Genomic DNA, 10,370 nt, shown 5'->3' with positions numbered 1-10,370 from the left:
ACGGGAAACTCGCCGATTATGTCCACTCTTAGAATAGGTTGAATTTCCAGGTCATTAGAAATAAGTGCAAGACCTGCCGGAAAAAAAATCCAAGAAAAACAATTGATGGCTGCCCCCATAAAATCAGATCAGATGTTTATTTCCTTGAGATTAATTTCTACTATCTCTCCACGTTCAATTTCCAAAGCGCGCACACAGGGCAATTAAAGACAAGCTTTATTTTGTTTAATGCTTTTCAATATTAAAATGTATGTGATGAAAGCTTTAGGAAATATTTAACATTTCAAACTGCTGTTTTTTACCCCCGTTACCGCACAATGGAGTTGAAGCTACAAATTAGGACAAATTTGCCTCTTTTTTTTAGCAATGAAAAAAATGGACATGCCGAGCATTTTTTTTTTGTTTAATGACAAAATATTTGTATTTTGCGGAGCACCGATGCGTCCGTGCAAGCTTACATTCATGAGGCCATAAAGCCAGCTCAGGCTTGACTGCATCCACAGCATGAAGAAAGGCCCGTCTTTGACAGGGTTCAGACTTACTGGAGTTGAAATGAGTTCAGTTAAATCTGATTATGAAGCTGATAAAATCCCGGTTATGATGATGAGGTAGGAAGACTGAGTCCATGCACACTGTTCAAGTCTTCATGCTGCTGCTGCTTGCTAAGCGGACTGGGAGGTTTCCTTTCCCCTGAAATAAGCATTAAAATAATATATTTAGAGGGGAAATGAATGACCATAATTATAATTACATATAATAATGAATATCAAATTTTCCGGATGATAGGTCGCACTTTTTTGTTTTAGTTTGGCTGGGTTTGCGACTAATCAAGTGCGACTTATATATGTTATTTTTCCCTTTGCCAGCCTGTTATGTTGTTTTTCAAGGCTATAGTTATCTGAAAAAGTGTTATGTTAACAAATACCTATTAAGCTTGTTGTTCCCCATTTTTCATTTATGTTTGTTCTTGGTTTTTGATTAAACTAAATATTTTCCTACCAAAAATGCAACGTATGCCAATTGCAACTTGTAATTGTTGCAAAAAAAAAACTAAACTGAAAAATCATGCATGATATTTCATTTTATTTCTAATAATTGAGCATAGTCGTGGATTTTAAGAGAGTGATCATGTTAAAGATTTCTTATTATGATACTATACAACCAGCGATAAATATGAACACGCAACCCTCTTGATAAGCATTATTGCAAATCATAACCATTTAGTAGATGATCAATTTGGCCATAGAAACAAAAGATTTCCTGTGATAACTTCATACATATTAAACTTAAACCTGAGTAACTTTCTATTACACACTTTTAAAACAAGCATATGTGGAAGCTGTCTTTTTTAAAAACTAAGAAAACTAAATTTTCTTTTAATATTTCATATTTTTATGATTCTGCATATCCACCAAACATGATTTCAAAACTAATTTCCCTTTTAAAAAGCAGCATTCATTCTAAAATATACATTTCTAAAGGAATACAATAACCAATGTTAGGAATAACTGCTCAGTTTGATTGCCTTTAGGAAAAAAACATCATTTTCTCGGCCTAAAATGGCATAACAAGTGAATAATGTATATTCATTTTTATTTTGGAAAAAAAATGATTTCCATTTCATGCACTCACTCACTCATGTGCGTGTACCTTCTCGGGCGTGGTGCTTGAAGGCCATCGGAGAATGAATCTCACCCGCGTGCATGCTCATCGCGTTACCCGGGTGAGATAAGGCCGGACTCTGGGGCTGCCAATGGTGATGCCCCGGGGCCACGTAGCCCCCCGCAGGGCCACTGTACACCCCGTACTGGTTCGTGGGCGAGTATGCGCACGCAGACACGTAGCTGGAAAGCGTGGAGGAAGGCTGTGGAGCAACAGTAAACACATTCTAATTCTCCTCCAATAACATTTTATAGTCCATACCATACCTCAAAAAATAGAATTACCTGTGCGTATTTTAAATCGGCATCGATAGCCGATTTATCGATGCCGTTGACCGAGTGAGCTGCAGGGAAAGCTGCACGATTGACGCTGCTCCATTCTTCCATTTTGCTCGGATATCCATCGGCCGCAGCAATAGCTAATTTAAATGAGGGGGGGGAAATGTAATTACACGTTTTTAAATCGAACCAGCTTTCATTCGTTGCAGTTTCATCGCTATAATTGCATGCATCATAAATTAAAATCCTACTGGGGCATGATTTTGCCAGATTATTCAGCGAACACACACACACACACACATACACGCTCGGACTAATTTGCCCTTTATAATTAAATACTTTGTAAATGGTCTCATTTTATGACCACTGCACTACATAAGGGATGAAATATTCTATCACTCCAAATAAAACACGAGTAGCTCCCTAAAATCTTTTGAAAACACACATTTAAATGCAATAATCCAAGTGCAGCAATTATTTGCTAAAAATTCGGGCATGTTTCCAAGTCAATATATCAATTTAAAAGGCAGAAAAAGAACGAATGAAAAGAAAAGGTCAAGAGAAAAAGTGTGTAATGAGCAATGGTGGGATTAGGAGGGGATCTAACCGGTAAGGAAGCTGTTTGCACACACATCATGCGTGACAAGGCCCATTCAAAGTGGCCTAAAGGACGCCTTCACTATCGTGCCACCAAACAGGTTGTGCAGAAGAAGGGAGAAAAACAAAAAAAAAAGGTGTGTTCGGGGGTGCTGTGGTCGTGCTCACCTGCGGGGTCCATGAAGGCTCGAATCCCGAGGATGTTGCTGACCGTATGCGCGGAGGGCCAAGCCCTGGAGATGCTCATGTGCCCGGCTGTCACTGGAACCCCGGCAGGGGAGCCCATTTTGGTGCCGGTGGGTGACATGGCGTTGGAGTAGGGGTATGGATAAATGTGGTTGTAAGGGAGCCCCCCTTGCGTGGACCCTTGCTTGCCCCCTTCGTACTGCACCGGCTGGGAGAGATTCCCGATCTTGTTGCGTAAAATCCGGCTGATGGAGCTGACCGAGGGCACGTTGTACTTATCGCAAACCCCGTCGGCCAAGAGTCTGTCTCGGATCTCCCAGGCGAAGATCCCCGGGTCGTTCTGTTTGTATTCCCGGATGTTTTTCACCACATTGGGCGTCGTGACGCGAGGCTTGCTGCCCCCGATGGCGCCCGGTAAGATGGAGCCCGTCTCGTTGTAGCGAGCCAGAATCTTGCTGACGCAGCCGTGCGAGACGCGCAGCTGCCGGCTGATGTCGCAGGGTCGAATCCCTAGCTGGGCCAACTCCACGATCCGCAGACGGATGGCGTTGGGCAGGGGTCTTCCGTTCACGAACACACCGCCCAGTTGGTTCACCTCGCCATAGGTTTGCTCTACCAGAGAAAATAACAAATTCATTTAATTCGTTTCAAACACATCAAATCCGCCTAGAAAAAAACCTAACCCAACAATGGAGACTTGTTTTTACAAATGCAACCTTCATCATGTTCCAAAAAAACTTGAAAAAACTATGGTGTGTTCTAAGACCACCAAAAATGCTCATTTAAAGCAAAATTTGGACGTTTTAACGGCGTTTCTCTTACCCATTTGCCCCTTTCCTCTCCGTAATGTTTGCAAATACCCTTTGCCGTGTTCCACAGACGACCAAGTGGCCCCCCACCCCCCAAAAACTAGTCCGCGTCTGCGAGGCGCTTCTCTCTCGTGAATCGGTCGCCAGTGGTGATCTTCATCCGATAAAAAGCAAATTGAAGTGATCCCGGGGAGTTAGGACTTTGCTGGAATTAATTGGACGCGTCCTCCCCACGTCAATCTGAGCTGGTCGACGCAGAGCTTGTGCTTGGATTTCATTGGTCGCTTGGAGCGGTGAAAAGGCGTCAGCCAATAAAAACCTTATCCGGTTGGAGCTGTCTTTTGGCTTATTTTGCATAGGGGAAGTGCAAGGCAGAAAGGGGAAATGTTTCATCCAACGTGCAGCCTCTTGGTAAGATCTTAAAGCATATACTACGTGCATATTAATATTAGGGGTGGGGGATTCTTATTAAATTGGCATCGATATTGAATTTGATAATTCTACATGACTTTTAATTAAATGCATGTCAACAAATTCAACTATAATAAACCTCCTGTGCAAATGCTGATTTGATGCTACTGTAAAGGCTCGTGAAAATACATTTTTAATTGTTTTTGTCCTGCAGAGAATGAGTTGCTGAGTTTGCAAGAAGACTTTTAAGTGTTTTTTACTAAAGAAATAAGCAGAAATGGCTTCATGTAATCGATAGTTTTTTAGAAGTGCCACTTTTCCAGACTTTGCTCGGATTCCACATGCAAGATGAGTATTATCACAGCATGTTTGCAGACTTTTCTGTGCAAGGCAATCCTTTATACGCTCGCAAAAATGGCTTGTTAAACAAAATAGTCGAGCTAAAGGTAGAAATGTGATGCCTTTTCCCCCTCACCACTATTTCCTGACTTTCTCAACACTGCCTTCAACATCATTAAGTGGAAACAAAGGCAGGAATAATTTGATTGACATTTTTGTGGATGTCATTGCATTAATTAGGCGAGGGAACATGTATTTCTTAAGTTGACAATCCTTTTCATCTGAAGTTTTGAACTCGTTGTTCTGCAGGACTCCTCCAACTGGGCATTTTAGAAACTGCATGGTTTTGCTTTCTCCGAATTTGGGCTGCTCAGGTCGGTATCAGTTGGCATGTTCGATAAATAATCGAGGTGCAATATTTGCACGATTAAAATGGGAATATATAACAATTGTATTTATTTATCATAAGTTATAATGCAAATACTTTTATTACTTGTAAAGTGTGAGAATGTGGGTTTCGATGTATTCCTTTTAAAGCAAAAAAAGAATTTGCATGTGTATTGTTGATAAGAGTCCATTTAAGCAGGTAAACGATTTGAAGAATGTCTTTTGAGAATTGCTATTAACGTTCTTGCATTTGCATTAATTCTGAGTATTTATTAAATTCATGTTCAAAAGGTGTGTTTTAATATGTGTAGATTATTGCCTGTTTCCAGTTATTTTGGATGAGGTTATGTTTTTTTTTATTCTAATCATTGGTTTTTAAGACCAAGTGAAAATACAACTGGTTGACAATATTTTAAAACTTCCACTCGTTCGTGTGTGTGTGTGTGTGTGTGTGTTTCGAATGTGTAATTCAAATAATGTTGCAACGACTTACAGATGGAGAATTTAATGAAAAAATAAAAATGTTTCCATAAATAGAAAATGGTCATGTTTATTTTAAATGTGCTGTTTTAATGATCCACCTACCGTATGAGTGTGTGTGTGTGAGTGTATGTGCTTGTTTGTGTGTGTGTATTCAATTTTACTCCAGACAGGAGTCAAAATATTTTGTCAATTTAAATACAAATGTTTATTATTATCCCCTTCCCAAAATTGAAATATAGTAATTTAAAATCCAAAGGTGTTGCATTACATGTAACTTGGTATTCATCAAAAACTGTATTCTTTTCTTCTTTTCCCACAACCCCTAAAAGAATGTTTATTAAAATGTCTTGCTTTTAACACGATGGCTGTAAAACCCCCATAAAAAATTACAAAGCCCAAAGTTAAAACGTAATTTGCTGTATAAAAGTATTTACAGCGTGTCAATCCCCCCTTTTCCTTATGTTTCTTTGTTACGTTTATATTTACCAAAACATAGTTTACTTCAAATTTTCGTTTACTACCGAAAATTATTATTAGCATTGACATAATAATAAAAAACAGAGCCCGAAAAACTTGAGGTCAACACCTGACACCACAAACCACCTCCCACCCCCTCCAGTAAATATTGATATTGGTTTAGTGTGACATCCAGGGATTCACTTCCTCTAGTGTAGTTGATCTTTAAATAATATTTAAATTGTCTTCATTGCACACACAACAAACAAGTGCACGCTTTCAGTGACATTAGCCTAAATTCTCGACACTCCAAACAGTTAAATCATAGACCATTTCAAAATATATTAAGTCCTCAATACACACACCAATGATTTTCTAGCAACAACCCCCCTTCTCTTTTTTTCCAGTACAGTTAACCCTCATACAACTGGTTTAATATCTGCTCGGCCTGTGAGGTTGCGTTAAAATGGAGGCTGGAGGACAGCAAGCTGCCTTCTTTTATAGGCCTGAGAGCCACTCTGAGCAGCAGAAGCCGCCTAATGAGTTGGTGCAATGGTGCCATGTGAGACATGCCAGCTTTTTACCGGGCTGGGTAATTGCTTGTGACCTTCAATAAACGTATTTCATATGTCGTCATGTTCCCAGCAGGAGTATGCGGCCACTTGGTTTCCACAATCTTGGATTTTAGTAGTAGGCAGGGAAGCATAGACTCCATATTAAGAGTTTCCTTTAGTGCAGGGGTGTCAAACCCAGTTTGGTTGGCGGGTCACATCCATGGTGAACAGATCTCATGTGGGCTGGACCATTTTAGATATAATATTTAGATTTTTTTATATAAATGGATTAAAAGAACTGGATTAAAAGACCTGAATATTCAGTTTTTTATAAATGTAAAACAACGTTTATTTTAGCTTTTTTTATATTTTTTTAGATTTTACAAAATGATTTTTGAACTAAAAACAAAAAAAAAATGATGAAAAAATTACAATTATTGATTTAAAAGGGGGAAAATCAGGAAATTTAATATACATCTATACTCTTCATTTTAATTTGATCCTAAAACAGAAATTCGGCACTCATGATTTACATTCCCGGCCCACACAAAATGATGCGGCGGACCAGATTTGGCCCCCGGGCCGCCTTTTTGACACGTTCTTTAGTGGGTCAAAAGTTACCTGCATGTACAATATACTTGACTGTCTGCGTATTTTAAATGATTCTATCTACAATCCAAAAATTCCCATATTAAAATGATCCTATTTTCCTGAAGGCCTTCTTGTAAGTGTTTCGAGGCACGACTAATTGAGTTTTACTGGCATCTGTGCTTTTGTCTGATCATAATGACATCACACTGTCTGAATGGAGTTTTTGCAGTTTGTGGCTAGCTTAAAGGTTTTTCCTAGTCGCCTGCCCATTTGAATGCAACTGCCTGTTGCTAGCTTGCACTTGCGTCTGTTGCCAATTAGCAGAGGAACCTAATTACTTGAGGAGAATTCATCCCCAGCTGTTGCTGATTCACGCTCATCGTCTTTGGATATCCGAGTCAGAGACTTGGGGGTCACACATGGTTATTGACACAAGCCTTGTATGCGATCTTCATTTTGCGTCTGCTCTGATGTTTAATATTAACTTCAGCCTCTTTTTCTATATTTCTCTTTAACTCATCACGCCGTCCTTCAGGTGAAACCTTAGCCAACCTTCCTCTCGTGTGGCGACTCGCGTGCGGCTTCGACACGTTCAATATCCGTCTTGCCGTCAATTCTCCGCTTTAAACTGAAAAAGGCGAATGGTGTCTCACAAATTGTGTGCGGCGCTACCTTCATGTTTAAGAATGCGGGATCCATTATGGAGAAGTCTGGAAAGGGCTATTCAAGGCCTTCAGTGTGATATTGTTTTCCGCTAAACCAAAAATCAAGGACTTGGACAGGCCTTCTTTATGTCAGCAATACAAGTATTGTATTTGCTCTGACAGCAACTCCTTTTAACATTAATAGCCTTATGAAAACCGTGTGTCTTCTTCCTCAAACTAGGCTCTGTATCAGTCAGTGGAAGAAAATGAATGTCACAACACAGGAGAACTTGGAGTCTGTCATTTTTTCCTTTTTTAAATTCCATCCTCTCTAACGGTCGGTTTTCAATATTACATTTAATGCATGATTCAACCATGTTGAAATTGGAGTTGCTGCAATCGAGTAAGGTCATCAAGATTTGAACAAGACTCCCCATCTGCACAGAATAATTCTTTTGCAGTATAACGAGAATTTGTGGGAGTAAAGAGACTTTTTAAACAATTTGAATGTGGCACTGGAGACAAGGTAAGGCCCGTAAAAAGATACAAGCTTGGATGTTGTTGATGTGAAAAACATGAGCGATCAAATACCCAAAACAAATGGCTAGCCAAAACTTTCAGCTGAGAGCAAGTTTTCAACTTCACTGCTTTTACTAACAAAGTATTTTCCAAGTCACAAAAACTACCCAAGGGTAGTCATAATATCTTTTATCCTTTCGGCCCACAGAAATATATCCTTGTCCACAATCAGTACTATGATCTAATTGAAACACATGGCCATAAATACACTCCCTTATTTCTACCCTGGTGTGCTTGCCGGTTAGGCCAAAAAGTGGGTTTGTTTTGGGTGTAGCGTGTATGTTCCCGCAATAGCCATGCTTTTGGGACGTCCTGAATCACGTAGATTATGCATTCCCGCGTGTGGTCACCTGCCATGGAGGTATTCTGCTGAAAGCTGCGTAACTTGGCTCCAAAGTCTGCATAAAGGACACTTGTTTTTCCCGTTGCCGATGGTTTAATTAACTCTGCGTCTTTCCTCAGTGAATTGTAAAGCTGTTCTGAAGTCCACATTCAACAGAGCCACACCTGTAAATGGACCTTTAAAGTGAGCATGGGCAGCTGACTGATGTTGGAACCTCAACCCACTTGCTTATATTTTGGTCAAACATTGCCTTTCAGCTTTAATGGGGAAAAAAACTATTTTCTTATACAGAAAGCACATATTACAGGAAACCCCCATTTCCCCCAGCATGCCGAGAACTAGAAAGAATAAGGTCAGGGCTGGTTTTTGGTATGGGTAATTTTGGCGACTGCGCAGGGCGCCATCTATTTAGGGGCGCACTAGAAAAAAACATTTTTATATCAATGTATCCTATTCTATTTGATAAAATTACGTTAAATGAAAGAAGACTTACGTTTAACTTGTATTTGATATATTTAATTTAATATTGTGTTCGTAATTTGGGGTTTGGCGGCATGAAAGGGTTGCCCGGCAAGGTGCAAAATTATCCAGGACCCCCTTTGAATAAGTTTATACCTTTTAATGAAGCAATGTGAATACAGCTTGTTACTGTGGGGCACGTTTGGAGCCGACGGTGAGCGCAAGGTAAAGATCGGTTGACTCGGCTAGGGGAGATGAGCTCACTCATCCTGGTGGTGAAATGTCTGACATGTTTGCACTGTGTTGGGGCAGACAGGTCTGCAACCAAGCCTGGACTTGCAGGCCAAGAAAAAGTCCCTCAATGCTCCCCCATTTTCCCAGACGGACGAGTCCCCTCCCCAGGGTTGCGCCTTCCTTCTTTTTAGCAGCTATCATGCACGTAGTGAATAAATTGACGTCTATTATCTATTGTTTTTAAGCCACCATTGCTCATTTATACTAACTGCCCCCCCCTCACTATTTCATGCAATTTAACCATCTATAATTAAGCTATTGAAATTCCAGATTAAAAATGACTATATATATATATATATATATATATATATATATATATATATATATATATATATATATATACTATTATGTAAGTAATTGCTGTTATTATTTTAGAAAAGAAAAGAAAACTAATTTTAATAATATAGTAAACTTCAATTGAACTCTGTTCTATTGGACATAACTACATAAATCTTGTGTCAATGTACCCACAACTCATTAGATTTGTCAAACTGTATGGTATCTACTGTACTAAAGCAATATGATCAAATTTAGTGCCTAATTATGTGGTAAATGCCCTCTCCTGGCCACAGGATGTATGACAAAAGCCAAGGAGGGAATATAACAGTTAATGTCTGCATTATCAATAAATTCACAACCTAGTATACCTTTTTAAAGTGCACAAAACATGCAGTATTTTATTTTATTGACAAGATCAAAAACCTTGGTTATGTTAGTGCTAAAAATAAATAAATACATACATAGAGCATCTCTTTTTTAAACCAATTGTCCTTTGGCATACGTATGAATTATTTTGCTGAGGATGAAATGTCCATTTTCTGCTTCTGCTCCCCCAAAAATGAACCAAAATCAAGTAAAATCAATGGAAAAGTGAGAATGTCACGTTTTGTGAGGTGCACAATTGTTAGAAAAACAAATCTTTGGATGAGTAATATTTAAGGGCGATTCTTTTAAACCTTCAATGATTTACAGGCAAATGTGAAAAGTGTCTTCAAGTATACATTTTAACATTGAAAGCCCCTTGAGATGTCAGGGTAAAAGTTGCCACTATCTTTATTCTTTTTTTTTACATAACTTAGCACTTGGCTTGTATTGAATTCATGTTGTTGTGGTTTCTAAGATGACCAAGCCGTAGCGTTTCATTTAGGAAATGTCACTGTAACCTTAACCTGCCTAAGAACATTTAGGAAAGACTCCTTCAATGTACATTTATTTTAATAATGTTTAATAGAAAGCATCTCGCCCTTGAGTTAAATATTTATGATATAGAAATATTGTGTTTTTATGACCCAATTGAT

General features: G+C 39.0%; 1 protein-coding gene and 1 long non-coding RNA gene across 4 annotated transcripts; one reads left to right on the top strand and one right to left on the bottom strand.

Annotated features, from left to right (window-relative positions):
• Positions 1–203: 203 nt before the first annotated feature.
• pax1a (paired box 1a) lies at positions 204–3,739 on the bottom strand. 3 transcript variants are annotated; one of them, XM_077621537.1, is made up of 5 exons: positions 3,546–3,739; positions 2,706–3,335; positions 1,947–2,080; positions 1,633–1,864; positions 204–690 (listed from the first exon to the last, which is right to left on the bottom strand). In XM_077621537.1, exons 1-4 carry the CDS (start codon positions 3,547–3,549, stop codon positions 1,637–1,639), a joined length of 996 nt encoding a protein of 331 aa, XP_077477663.1. In that variant the 5' UTR covers positions 3,550–3,739; the 3' UTR covers positions 204–690; positions 1,633–1,636. The 3 variants fall into 3 exon arrangements, with proteins under 3 accessions (XP_077477663.1, XP_077477661.1, XP_077477660.1); XM_077621535.1 differs by having other exon boundaries at positions 1,637–1,864; positions 3,546–3,738; XM_077621534.1 differs by having other exon boundaries at positions 1,651–1,864; positions 3,546–3,738.
• An 81-nt stretch (positions 3,740–3,820) lies between these two features.
• On the top strand, positions 3,821–5,110 carry LOC144090191 (uncharacterized). Its single transcript, XR_013305299.1, has 3 exons — positions 3,821–3,943; positions 4,158–4,333; positions 4,592–5,110. It is a non-coding gene; the product is annotated as an uncharacterized LOC144090191 (long non-coding RNA).
• Positions 5,111–10,370: the final 5,260 nt, after the last annotated feature.

The sequence above is a fragment of the Stigmatopora argus genome, chromosome 15 (assembly GCF_051989625.1).
Source record: "Stigmatopora argus isolate UIUO_Sarg chromosome 15, RoL_Sarg_1.0, whole genome shotgun sequence".
NCBI lineage: Eukaryota > Metazoa > Chordata > Actinopteri > Syngnathiformes > Syngnathidae > Stigmatopora > Stigmatopora argus.
Note: the sequence above shows the minus strand (reverse complement) of the source record. Positions and strands in the feature narration are given on the sequence as shown.